At 43.1% G+C, this 14,343-nt stretch overlaps 1 protein-coding gene across 1 annotated transcript in view; it reads right to left on the reverse strand.

Annotated features, from left to right (window-relative positions):
- LOXHD1 (lipoxygenase homology PLAT domains 1) overlaps nucleotides 1-13,996 on the reverse strand; it is a 126,362-nt gene extending 112,366 nt beyond the window's left edge. The window contains exons 1-2 of the mRNA XM_090131116.1: nucleotides 13,558-13,996; nucleotides 1,879-1,993 (exon numbers count right to left, since the gene is read on the reverse strand). Coding sequence (XP_089987242.1) covers nucleotides 1,879-1,993; nucleotides 13,558-13,996 — 554 coding nt within the window. The remainder of the gene's footprint in view (nucleotides 1-1,878; nucleotides 1,994-13,557) is intronic.
- Nucleotides 13,997-14,343: the final 347 nt, after the last annotated feature.

Genomic DNA, 14,343 nt, shown 5'->3' on the forward strand with positions numbered 1-14,343 from the left:
TTCACTCAATTTTCTTGATCGCTAATGCTCCAGGCTTTGCTTACAATTGCAGAAATGCTGTTGATATTTGAGAAGCCCCCTGGAAAATTACAGTTGCAGTTCTGACGGTCTCTTCCTATAGGACCTGTTTCTGAAACTCAGAGCTGCAGAAGGTTGGCTTCCCGTGCCTCTCATCCTGACCTACCAAGACCTCAGCCATCTGCTCTCTGCAGTAGCAGGGACCAAACCTAAAATGCTAACGGAGAGCTGAACAGGGTTATGCTGCTGCTGCTGCAACCTGAAATACTCCCCACCCATCCTAGGGGGAAAGAACAGGCATTAAAGAGCTGTACAGCCATTAGTGAGATCATGGCTGATTAAGAAATCTCCTGACTTCTCCTCCAAAGGGAACACAACATTATTATAGTAATTTTGTATCATTATTATTTTAAAATAGAATGTTTTCATTCCTTCTGCAGCCACAAGCAGAAAAATGCTTTTCCACTTAAATGGTTTTGTATGTAAGTGTTGACCACAAGAAAACTCCCTAAGAGCAGAAGCTGTTTGATAGGTCTGCCAAGTACCAGCAGGCAGATCCGGGTACTTGCAGCTCTTCCCCAAGCAGAGCTGAGGATGATGATGATGATCCCACATTGGCCACTGACATGAGCTGGACACAGCATCTTTTGCCTCCTGTGCCTCATTTCCTTCTCTGTTGCATTAAGAGAAACAGAATTCTGCTTTACAAGTTCATGTCTGGATGAAAATCACAGAACGAATAATCTTGAACATGTATTTAACATATAATCACCAAGTTCTCCTGAGAATGAGGTAAGAAAACTCCTTTGGCTACCTCTGATTTCTGAATTTCAAATATGGCAAACAGGGCTGAAATTTCATGTATTTTCTTTACCATTCCCATATCATTTTCTTTACAGACTCTCATGTTTGAGTTGCTTCACTGGGAAGAGAAGCTCTTTTGAGGTTAAATTTAAAATAGTTGCAGGTACCTCTTGTCGGTGCTGTAGAAATGGAGAAAATGTGAAGTTACCGTGTGACATTAGCACAGGATTCATAATTTTTGATGCACATTTTCAAGAAAACCAGGACAATAAGAACACAGAAAAACAGAGACATATAGCCCAGACCCCACGAGGAAGGGATCTCTGCTTTCTCTTACTGCAGCTCTCCAGCTAAGGGGAAATCAGTGCATGCAGATCTGATACTTTAATAAAGTTACTCTGCTTTCATGGAGCATGGGCACTAATGTTGACCTAATGTAGGAACTGAGAATGGCTTGAGAAAAACAAAATGGTGCAACCACAAGTGTGCAAACATGCACAGAGCAGATAGAATGAAAGCAGCCTTGTTTAGGAAACAGCTTAACTTCTTCCATTTATGCTTGCCTTAGATTTCCTACAGCTGGGTGTGGGTGGTTATCCATCAGCCTTACTTCAGACCCACCAAATTACTCTTCAGAATCCTTAAAGGACACTTATCTCTCTGTACCTGATTTCACACAGAGACTTCAGTGGGATTCAGGCATGTGAATTGGGCCCATCGTGCCCACTCTGAAGACGTGGTGAATATTCTCAGCTCTGAAATTTGGAGGTCCTAATTTAAGCCTTAAGAAAAGCAAGTATCCCCACACCTTGCAAGTGTGAAACTTACATAATAAGGATCTGAATATACATTTCCACCTACAGAAGGGAATGCAGGTTTGCAAGGAATTCATAAAGGAAGTATTCAACAGCAAAAAAAATTTAAATTTCCTCAATGGTCCCAAAATACCTTTCAAAGTTATTCCCTCTGCATCCTTCAGCATAGTATTATCTTTCATCAAAATGCAATAAAAGTTGCTGGAGCCTCAAGGATACACATTTCCTCCCAGATACTCACTTGCTTGTAAGATGAGTCTTGGGAGTGATCCCAAATTCTCCAAAGAGAGTAACAAAAACATTGGCATCAGTCCCAGCTCCCCGGACATCTCCTGTCACTGTCACCACCTCATAAACTGTGGAAAGAGAAGAGAAAGATCAGGACAACAGGAGAAGTTCCTTGCCCTGTACGTGACAGATCCAAGTAGTTCCTCAGACCTCAGCTGAATGATAAATCCCAGAGATGGATCACATCGACTGGTGGAGAGGAACTGGTAGACGGTGGATTTTGCTGAAAATCAAACATTTCTCTCTGTGAACACATACTATTTATCATAGAATCACAGAATCATAGAATCATAGAATAATGGAGTGGTTTGGGTTGGAAGGGACCTTTAAGATCACCTAGTCCTATTCCCTCCCTCTAGACCAGGTTGCTCACAACCCCATCCAGGCTGGCCTTCCAGGGATGGGACATCCACAACTGCACTGGGCAACCTGTTCCAGTGACTCACCACACTCATGATGAAGAATTTCTTCTTGATATCAAGTCTAAATCTACCTCTTTCCAGTTTAAAGCCATTTTCCCTTGTCCACTTGCTACCTACCCTTATAAAAAGTCCCTCCCCAACTTTGCTGTAGGCTCCCTTCATGTACTGGCCTCGATGAAGCCATGTTGGTTAACATCTACCACCTCATCTTTATTTTCCACATGTGCCTTATTAGAGACTTCAGGAGGATCTGCTTCATGACCTTGCCAGGCACAGAGTGAGACTGGCTGGCCCGTAGTTCCCTGGAGCTTCTTTTTTTCCCTTCTTGAATATTGCAGATATGTTTCCCCTTATCCAATCAGTGGGAACTTCACTAGTCTGCCATGACCTTTCAGATGTGACAGATAGCAGTCTGGCAACTTCATCCACATCTATTTAGCTATAGATGTTCATTACAGGAAAGTTGGACTAGATGGCCTTTAATGGTCCTTTCCATCTTAAACAACTCTATGATTCTATGATTCTGCTTCTCCTCCCCTATTGTACTGCATGTGCAAGTGTTACATATAACAAAGGAATTTAAGTGAAGTGTTAGAGTAAAGCTGTTGAGTCATTTTTCATTTATGCACACATCAAGGCAATGCACACTTTCCTATTCGTGCTGGTAATACATTTGTATGAAGAAAAAGGAGTCACTACTGCCAGAAAGTTTGCTTTTCAGATGTTCTGGTGACTTTACCAAAGAGCAAGTGGTAAATCACAGTGCGGATAAAGTGGGAAATTGTTTAAATTAGAGTATCAAAGCAATGTCAATTTACCTGTCTGAGCAGTAGATTGACTGGTGACTTTATTACCTCACATCAATATCTTCTTGGGATAAGCACAAGTAGAAAAGAGACTTCTGCTCAAGTGGGGAAAGACATTGCAATGCCCACTGGCCAAAAGGTTAAAACATTAAAATTACAGGAAGACACACATTTCTTAAGCAGGATGATGAGTGAAGCTGGAACAAGACTCAAGCTTTGTCAACAGGTTACCTTTCTGAAGGACACGTCTTGGTTGGCTCAGAGCAGAACAGACAGCATGAAAATATCAAATCCTGCCTACAGCCAGACCAAGAATCCTGATGGTCATTTTTGACTTTGGACCACATAATAGTCATCAGCTAGTGGCACAACATTAGGTTCAGACCTACAGGCTGAAGGCTAAAATTTTCAGCATTTCATCTTGCACGGTGTGACTATGAAGTATGATTTCTCAGATCAAACACTGTAAAAACGTCCTTCTCCATGGGTGAATTAGAATTACGTGCTTTGTTAGGGACCATTTTTTCCTCACTACATTACATATCTATTCAGAAGAAACAAAACAAACAAAAAAAAAAACCACCAGATATCACAGACTTTGAGCATCACATTTTTTCCCCAGTAGCACTCTTTCCCCAAGGGAAATTAAATCACCATTTTAACTGAAAGGCTTGGAGACAGAGTGCTAGAGCAAAACTGTGGCCATTCATGTACAACTGATTGGAAACAACTCCTCATTTCCAAGGGCTCTGTAGCGTTGAGAGGGAACAAAATACCACAGTATTTTTCTAACTTCTCCTTTCCATGAATACAAATAGGACAGAGAGGAGACAGTATCATAATAAATACAGTAAGTTATGATCTGTGCTCAGATAAATTTTAAGAATGCCCTGGCTGGCATATTTTATTGATGGGCTCAAAAGAAGAGGAGATTTTTTTTTTTTTTTTTCACAGCTGTGCAAAAAAGAACACGATATACACAGTTTACACATGAGTAATATGTACAAAAAAATGTTTTCATTCCTCTTGTCAGCATTCATACATATTAATGGGCATTGCTTGGCACAGCACAGAAAGGCAGCGTAGTTGCTATGATCCACACAGAGCAGAGGAGCCTAAAGAGAGGCCTTATGCAGCCTCAACCCCTCGTGGCACTGCAGCTCCTCATAGCCCTACAGCTCCTCATGGCCCTGTAGCTCCCTCACGGTGGCCTGCAGCTCCCCACTGTAGAAGTCACACCTGCAAGAAACCTCAAGCCATGAGCATGCACAAATTTGCATGTTAGGTTCACAACCTCAGGTTCAGCATCCGTGCACCAGCACAAGCAGGCAGCAGGTGGATGAGCAGCTCGTGCTGGGAGCAGATCTGAGTGTGGAGGACAGATGTGCTGCAGCCCAAGTAGCACACATTGTTGCTGAGCATATGTTGTGGTTAGCACCAATTTAATTAACTGTGCACAGAGGAACAAAGCAGGGGCTGGGCTGGTGACACTAGTATGTCACCACATATCAGAAGTGCCATGGTGCATGCCTGGAAAGGGAAAGGAGCTTTGCCACCTCCTCTCCATCACTACAACTGTGCTGCCAGCTGTGCAGACAAATTATATCATTGCTTTCCTGTGATGTGATGGGAGCAAAGCACAGGAATCCCTCTGGGGGAAGACAACAAAAGATTAATGCTACTATTGATGCTAGGTCTCACTAGGAAATGGAACTGGGATATGCAGCTTGTTTAGCTGCTTCCTTCAAAGGGTAGGAGAGCCTGAAAGCTCAGCGTCCTGTAAGCAGGATCATTCATTTCCTTTGCATTTCTTTTATTTTTGATAAGCCATTGACAGCTGATGGATGTGATCCTCATCAGGAGCATCTATGCAGCACACACCAGGTAGAAAAGGGATAACATTTTGTACAGCCCTTTTGCTGGGCACAGCATCTGTAGCATAAGGCAAGAACTGTAGACCAATGGTGTTTTTTAACTCCCTGAGGGTTTTGCTCATGAATAATCGTATGTTCTGGCTTTGTGATAACACGCCCAACCTCAGCAAACCCCAGGTGTAAATATCTTGTACTTTTTAGGGCAATAAAACTGAATTAGCTGGAAAGCTTGAAATCAAATTTCTGTGGAAACCACACTTCTAACCAAGGGCGAAATCTGGACCAGAAATATCATTTTTACTTCTTCAGACCAGCAGCTGTAACGGAAAGATTAAGAAAGGACAGAAGTTAAACATCCTTAATATAGTATCTGTTTCATCAGAAAAGCCAGCCTTCTTCCCACCAAGTCCCTTTCTTTCTTTTTGGGTGCTTCTGCAGGACTTCCAAGCTCCTCCTCCATTTTTAGCTTCCATTTTCCATATTCCTCTCTCCCATTGAGTAGGTCTGAATTCACTGCTGCTGTGGTTCTGTGGTTGTCCTCAGGAATGCAAGCTGTTTTCACTTTAAAGATGGTGCAAAACTGCCAGCCCCTAAAATCCTCCACCAATGGAAAATATTTGCCTAAACTCCCCAGAATTTCCCAACTTGTTTTTAATAGGGTCACTGTCTAAATAAGTTTGACCATCTGTTGACTCATTATTCCTATCCGCTACCTGAGCAGTCCCACATGGAATGCGTGCTTGTTAATGAGGAAAGTTTTTAAAAAGTATCAAAACCAATAATCCATTTGTTGTCACAAAATAGGTTTAAAAAAAAACCTGCAAAGTACTGAAGTACAAAGGTTGCTCTTTTCCCACTATTTGACACTGATGCTCACTGACAGTCCAGGATGTCTCTTGGGACTCCTGCTTGGCCAAACAGCTAATGACAAACTACAGCAAAGCATTTCAGATGGGAACAAAGTTTTGGTGTATCACTCCAAATTTGGCTGCATCCTGCTGTTTAGACTTCTGCTTGACAGAAGCAATCACTGAATGCAAATACAGAGCATCCATAGGGATTTTATGGTTACTCCTGAAGTTTTCAAGTATGTTCACAAAATCTTCCTCCTCCACTTCTAAGGTATGGGATGTCAGTACTAAGGACTTTGCTTCTGGCTGTCTAACAGAGGTGTAATGAGGAACCACTGATCTTCTCAAGGAGCTCTGCTTGTGAAGAGGTGTACAGGAGGGCCAGTTCAACCACAATGGCATCTCTTCCACAAAGCAATAGAGCCAACAGTCCTAAACAGACACCACAATGCTTTACCTTGAGGTGCAAACCTCAAGAGTTTCTGGTTTTCCCCCCTCAGCCAGCAGGATTTTAAACACAAAACCATCACAAAACAAAAGATGGAGTACTGGGTCCCAGTTTGAACACTGACCTCCTGAGCAGGATGCTGCTCACAGGAGACTTGCATCTTGGTGCTTTTAACTGTCGAACCACCTCACCCTTAAGATCAGTGCAAGTATTTTGAGTGCCAGGACATGACCAAGTTACAGTAATCTATAGCATTTTGTATGAGAGCGATTGGTTTTCAGGCCAGTCTGCAAACCTGACTTCTCTTCCAATAGGCTAGGCAAAGACAATATAAAGGTTTTATTACAGCCACTGATTCCAAATATTATCTCAATCAAATGGAATTTGGTTCACTTATCTCATGTGGTAGATATTGAACCCCCAGCTGACTGCACTCTTTGGCTCTCTGGCATTAAGTCTTCAGAAACTGGTAAAAGTTTCAGCAAGCCTAGCAGAGCTGATTTGCTATGGGCTGCAAACCCATTTACTGCTTTTCACGGGCACACTCAAGAGTAAAAATGGAAATAATCGACACTGGATTTTTCTGAAAGTAAGCATTCAAAACCAGTCATTTCAAGCACAAGACACAGACAGCATAAAATCAGTATCGGGTTACGCTGCAGTGTTACTGGAAGAACTTACATCTGCTTCCCTGTCTTGCAGAAAGAGCTTATGCTGTTCACTTGTCCATTCAACAGCCAGAATAGAAAAACACATGTTTCAAAATGGTTGCTAAAATTACTTGGCAAGCAGAGATTGAGATCCTTTAGCAAGGAAGCATTCAGAAATCCTTGCAATCCATTAGGAGGGAATTTCTTAAGGGGAAAAGAGTGCTTTCATTCTGACTCTCGCAACTGCTAAGTACCAATGATGGCAGTGACTGCAAATTCCCTTGGGTTGCATTCTTTATACAGGGAGCATTGAGAACTGAGGTGGATGTCATGATGGAGCCTCACCTTTGTCCAGCAAGAGGAGTGCCCCTTACTGAAAACAAAAATTAAAATAAAAAGCAAAGGTTATGTCACAAAAATGACTGAACACATGGAATAAGAGAGCAAAGACTGGGAGGAGTCTAAGAATGTAGGTAAGGCAGAGAGAAAGCAGAACTGAAAACAAGCCATGCTACAAGCATGGGCAAAGAAGTAGAGGATACAAATACTCAAGGGTAACTGCATACGCAAATTACAGAATCAGAAGTGTTCTCAAGAAACATCTATGCAAAATACTTGGAAGTTTTTAAGATCTGTGCTGGCCATTGCAGGTTGGGGTTGCCCTCTTTGCACGTGGACACACTGGTTAATATCATTGTGGTCTCAACAAGAGACATTCCTTCACCCAGCGTGAAGATGAAGCTCTGAAGTCAGCTCATTCGATTTTATCACACCACAGTTTGAGCAATAATCTCATCACAAACAAAATGAGTCAGATTCTTCTCTCATTCTCTCCAGGGCAAATCCTGACTGGCTCCATTGACACGAACACAATGACTTTGGGTTCATATTGGCAAAAACGTGAACAGATTTAGGCCTCACACACTATGAGAGTGCTTGCTTACAAAAGCTCCAGCAAAAGCAGCTTTTGAGTCTGGCATGGGTGCCAAATTAATTATTCAGAGCAAAAGATGGGAATTATTTCCATGACTATTTGAACCAGTTGCATACTGTTATCCATTTTTCCCATTCAAAGATTATATAAAGAATTGTGAAATTAATAGCATCTTGCATTTTGAGGCACTTCATGGCCACGAATTAGCGAAGTTTCCTGCAAACTTACCACTAGCACAAACACCATTATCTTCAGCACTGAAACATCACTTTCCTCTTGGAATTTAAATCCAAAGCTGAGTGCTGTCCCACCAGTTCCCACAGGCAGAGGAGCTGTAGTTTGGATCTTGTTATGCTTCATCAGCTATTGCAAAATCAACGTTTCATTCTCCTGCACTGTAGGAAGCCAGACTTGATTCATCTGGTGCTCCAGCTATCACTTAAAAGTGTTTTTGCCTTCCTACCTCCAGAAAAACACATCTCTGTTCTTTGCTGGAACAGCAAAATAGAATTAGCTCAGCGATCAACATCTTTGTTATTCAAGTTTAAATTGTGCTGGAGGAAAACACTGTGCCTCAGGGGAGAGAAATATGTGAGAGAAAAACCCGTTCTGCCTCTTTCATTATCTTTGGAGGCAGGGAGGGCTGGCCAGGACCTGGGGTTTCTCTGAACCATGGCTGAGGACAGCAGTGGAAAATAATGCAGCCTAGATAAAACATGATGTGGATTTTATCTGTAAAGCCAAGTTTGCAGCGGAGAACTGCATCTGCAGAGTGCAACGGAAGCATTTCTCCACTACTTGTCCCTTTTCCTCAGGATCAGATCCTGACGACAGCCCCGACTTTCTTCTTGCTGTCCAGACAGCAGGACAAATGAGACCAAGAAGAAGTGCTCTCCTCATCGCCAGCTCTGCTCCCCAGTACTCTGAACATAGCAGGAAGAGTAATTTCACAAGAGATCCCTTTTAATGTCTCCCTTTGCCCAGAGGCACTGGAGCTGCACCTTCCAGCTGGTGTTGATGCTTTGAAAAAGGAGGGGCTGGAACCTGCCAGCAGCTTGTAAATACAAGCAGCATGTGTTACCTATATTTACAAGCACATTGTTAAGTGTCATTATGAATTAATCATAATACTTTGACTTAATCATTCACGAAAGGCAGTTGCTACTCTCCAAACTGCGTTTTAAAAAAATAATATTATAAAAAAAAAAAAAAAATTGAGCTCAAATTGGTAGAAATGATGATTTTCCCACCACTGAACCACGGCTTTGTGATATCTGCACAGTGAGACTTGCAATGCACATGAATCCATCAGCAAAACCCACAGTTAATTTTCATGCTCTTATTAAGTATTACCACAGAGTTGCTGGTAATACTCAGACAGATGAACAACCCCACGTGGGGCTGCACAGGGACTCATCACATCTGGAATGAAATTTAGTTTGCTCTGCTTCCCTTTCTGCTTGGTGCCTTATACTACAATTTTCTGCTTGGGTTTCCCATCTGCATGGGGACAATTCTGCCTCTTTAATAGCAGAGTGTTCAGATCATAGTCCAAGTGCCCAGGGAAAGGATAAAAAGGCTGGTGGGACATGAGGGTTGCATGAGGGTTGGAGGGTTGCATCTAGACTCGAATACATCAATCTATGGACATTGGCTTCCCACTGACATTTTGCTCAGCTTCTCTTCAGCAAGTCCTTTCCAGTAATGTCCAAAAAGCCAAATAATCCACCTAAACAGCACCCAGAGATAATGAAGGTTATGAAAGTGAACTTGCCACATTGTTCACATTTCAGTATTTCGGGGGAGAGGAGAGCAGCAATGCTTGCAAGCCGCAGCCCTGGTGCTGGTGGTTTTGCAGGCACCAGCTGGCACATCAGCTGCATGGGGCACCTGGCACCCACAGCTGCTCCTCAGTGCTGTTTTGGGGCTGTCAGCTGGGCAAAGCCATCCCGCTGCATTGTACATATGTAACAGGGATGGGTTCTGCATGTGCTTGGGGCTGTTCTTGTGCTGGGGGAACAAGTGCCAATGCTCCTAACACTTCACAGATGAGAATATTAGGGGTAGTTTGATATTGGTTTGTTTGTCACACAAGCTGATAGCTCCTGGGGGTACTCATCCAATAAACTCTAAGAGTGGTCAAAACTTTTTGCAATCCATACTTCATGCCATCATTTGTAACTGTGGAAAACAGTGAGATGCAAACAAGTGCAGTCTTCAAGATGGGTGAAATATCACCTCCTCCCAGCAGCAAGCTTGGAATGTTCCACTGGATCACCAGCCATCAGCTGCCACCAGTACTACATTCTTCTGAGTGCTTTGCAGTCAGAACCAAAACTCGTTTTAGCAGTGAGGAGAAAAAAGTGTTTTCCAGCAAGTAGAAAAGTCTCTCTTCCAAGGAAGATTTGGAGTATTAATCAAAGCCTAAGAAGGCCTCATTTTGGGAAGATCACTGGGTGCAGGCATAGATGAGAAGATTCTGCAACTGCTGATCCTCTGTCACAGAGGAATGTGGCACATCTCTGGTTCTGAATGTAGCACAGGGAGAGCCAGACATCACACAGCACTTGCTCTCCTCCTCCCTTCTGCTCCTAAATTAAAGAGGACTCAGCAATAAACTCTGTGTGTCCTGAATGCTTTTCCTGTGTAACCCTTCACTGCAGTCACCGTAGGAGCAGAATGTGATGGATATAACACGATGAAATGGATGGTGCACAGCAGAAGAAAGGATGAGCAGCTTGTGTATCTACTCACAAATCAACACTGGCCATTCTCCTTTTCAACACCATTTCAGACAATGTGCTGAATAAAATACACATTTCTAGATGGTGACCAGCACGACAGGTCAAAAAGCAAAGCTTCCAAGAGATGAGGAAAACCTTCTATAGAGTTTGCTGCTCTATAGGGATGACAGGCAGTCCTTAAATTCTGCTGGGAGAAACAAACAGGGAAAAAAAAAAAAAAGGAAAAAAAAATACAGAAAAAGAAAAAAATTATCAACACTAAGACCCAGACTAGAGTGTTCAGTGACAACTCTGCAAACAGAGAAGCCCCAGGAGGCTCTGAGCCAGCAATACTTGACACTGGGCCAGCACAGGAGAGCTGCAGCTGAAGATGTAAGGTAGAAGAAACTTGGCAAATTCTTAATAGTTATAGTTTACAGTAGGAACACAAGAATGGACAAGAGATGCAGTTTGCTTGAAAATGCCTGCTGTCTGCTATGATTTCCACACTGACACCCAGCCACTTTATATCTTTTGTTTTCCTGGATTCCCCTTGTTCCTCAGCCATCAGTTGGTTGTGACAAAGGAGGAGGGAATCCCTTCTCCTACTTGCTAATGCAGTAAGATAAAGGGGACATCAGATGACACAGACACCATCAGCTCCCTACTTATAAAACATTTACACCTCCCTTCTTCTTAGCACAAAAGGAATCATGGCTCAAGGACTGAAATTCATCTCTACTGAATATTCACCAGTACCAAAGGCAGCCAAAATCTCCAGTGCTTTAAAGAAGCGTTTGCAGTGGTTACACATTTCTCAGAAGCTGAGCAACATCAGTTCCTTCAGTCCTTTGGAAGGAAAACAGTGGTGACCTCCAGGACCAAGTCAGGAAAAAGCAGAAATGTATTTTGATTAAAAATGCAAAATCAACAGCACTGTGCTTGGCAAAGCAAATAGCCTCAAGAAGAGAACACAGCAGCTGGTGTTTCCTAGGGTCATTAAGGTTGGAAGAGACCTCCAAGATCCCCAAGCCCAACCACTGCCCATGTTCCCCAGTGCCACCTCTCCATGGTTCCTGAACACCTCCAGGGACAAAGATCCCACCATCTCCACGGGCAGTCTGTGCCAAAGCATCACTGCTCTTTCTGAGAATAACTTATTCCTAGTATCCAACCTGAAACCTGAGTCTGCTCATAAACTTTTGGGTTTTGGGTTTTGTGCCAAATGGCCTAATATCGGGTTTTCACTGATGGAAAACTTGAGCAGCTCATTGTTAGCCTATATCCTCCTACCCAACGTTTTTCTCCCCTCTCTGCCCTCTATTTTTTCCCTCTTGTATATGTGCACTCATCTCCAGAAATTTCTGGAAAATGAGGGAGTAAGATCCAGCCACAGCTGAAGGAGTCCTGATTAAGGTAATGACCACTGATTAACTGCTGGGACTTTGTCCACATGAAAAGCTTCTTGGGATCCCTGGGGCTGTTATGATAATAAATGTTGCAGGTTATGACTTAGATTTTTAATTTCTGATGGAGCCTGTGAGAGCCCAGTCCCCGTCTGGCTCCTTTTTCAATGTTTTCAACCACAAGCTATTATCTTCCCAGCAGAAACTGTTGACAGACTAGAAAAAAGACCATGGAGAAATTGTTACAAATAATTTGCTGGAACTTCTCTTTTCACAGAGTTCGAGCTGTTCTTCCTCTGCTATAAAAAGAATATAAAATAAAATAATGGTATGAGGAGAGAACTTCTCTTCCCTCAAAGAGCAGTCACTAATGAGGCAAGTTATGTGTATGTCCTGAACAGCCATTGGAGCTGTTGGATCATTTTTCTCTTCCCAGAACAGCCATACGGCACGCTATGGAAATCATCATTTTGAGTTAACCTATAACCACACCACTGATGTGAGGTACACTCAGTTCTTTGAATTACCATGTACAAGATTTATTATTACGCTAATTAACCAACAGGGAAACACATCTAAGAAGTGAAACATCTTGCCCCAGGCTCACCAAGATCCAGTTGGATGGGGAATGGGCAGTCGGTGTCACCCCCCATCAGCCCATTACCCTTTTGCTGCCCACTCCTGATGAGGGGATGACCCTGCTGTGCTCTGGAGCACCATGGTGCTCCCTACCCAGGGCTTTCCCTAATTATGGAGCTATACCGTGTCTCATTACTTCTTGCTTTGCTCATTCCTTGCTTCTTGACCCTAGAGCAGCAGGTTTGCTGTTGGAGTATTACTAGCTGCCGTCCTGTAGATAAAAAGCTCAGCCTTTTTCCTGGAGTTACCTACACACAGCCTGGGTGATGGATACAACCTTTTTCCAGACCATGATCTTCAAACAAAATGGAGCATATCAGCTAATCCCTAATTCACTGCACGACTCACAATACACTGGCATAAAGTACTCAGAGCACATGGGCTAATTATTGTACAGGCACAATATTCAGGTTTAGATGTGATTAGCAGTAATTCTCCACCTTATTTGGTTATTCACAACAGCCAGAGGGACCGTGTGCTGGATCTCCTGCTGTTACATCAATCCTAAGCAATCCACTGCCTGCCCAGTCTGCTTGCTGGGATCACCAGCACTCTCCTACTGCAAATGCATAAGCAGGAACATGTGCCTTGTCCATGTACTCTGCTTACAAAGGGGAGTCTGACTGCTGATCCAGCTTCCCAGTAGCACCACAATACAAATAATATCAATGAGGAGATTGTAATTACAGCAGTACCATGCACACAGCAAAGCGACTTCATAAACTGGAGAGGCAGAATCTGTCAGCACCATCTCACATGGTAAAAATTCTCATTCAATTAGAAACATTCCCAACAAAGGAAGCCTGCAACTCCCAGGAAGGGCCCCATGGTGGATATCTGAAGTGCAGAAGGGGGGAAATGGGAAATGATGGTGCTGACCTTTCTTTTTGTTGTACTCATCCTCTGTTGCATTGGAGGAGTCCGAATGATAGTCACGAAGCTCCTGTTCATACAGCTCGAGGAAATTGTCCTCTTTCTTTCCTTTTTTGGACTTGTCACCTTTCTTTTTCTTCTTTTCTTTGCTCTTCTTGCCTTTTTTCTTCTTCTTTTTTCTGCGCTCATAGTCATCCTCCTCCTCACTGCTGTACTCTTTTCTCTTGGTTTTCTTCTTCTTCTTTTTCTTCTTCTTCACTTCCCCATCATCCTCTGAGTCCTCAGACTTTGATTTCTTTTTGCTCTTTTTCTGCTGGCTTTCATCTTCCCCATCTTCTTCCACTGCCTCCTCAACTACATCTTCCACCACCTCCTCATTCTCCTCCTCCTCTTCCTCCTCTTCTTCCTCCTCTTCTTCTGCCTTATTCTTTTTGGTCTCTTTCATGGCATTGTTTTTCACCCTTGCACTTTAAACAAAGCACCAGGATTCCCACAACCCAAATTTTGCCACCTCTCCTGGTGAATTTACCTATTACCAAAGTCCTTAATACTCCTCCCTCTGCTTGGGGATGGGCTGCTCTTGTTTCAGCGTCTCCTCCACGTCTTACCGTCTGTCCATCTGTCCTGGAGTCCTTCCCAACCCAACAGCTCGCCTCCTGACTTCTGCCTTCCTTCACCTCCTCAATTGAGGCACTTTCCCCTTCCTTCCCTTCTGTCTTTCTCTGTATTTGGATTTTCTCCTTTTTTGCTATTATGATTTATTAATTGGGCTGAGCTGAGACCATTCTCCTG

The sequence above is a fragment of the Phasianus colchicus genome, chromosome Z, assembly GCF_987193195.1.
Source record: "Phasianus colchicus chromosome Z, bPhaCol1.hap1.1, whole genome shotgun sequence".
Lineage (NCBI taxonomy): Eukaryota > Metazoa > Chordata > Aves > Galliformes > Phasianidae > Phasianus > Phasianus colchicus.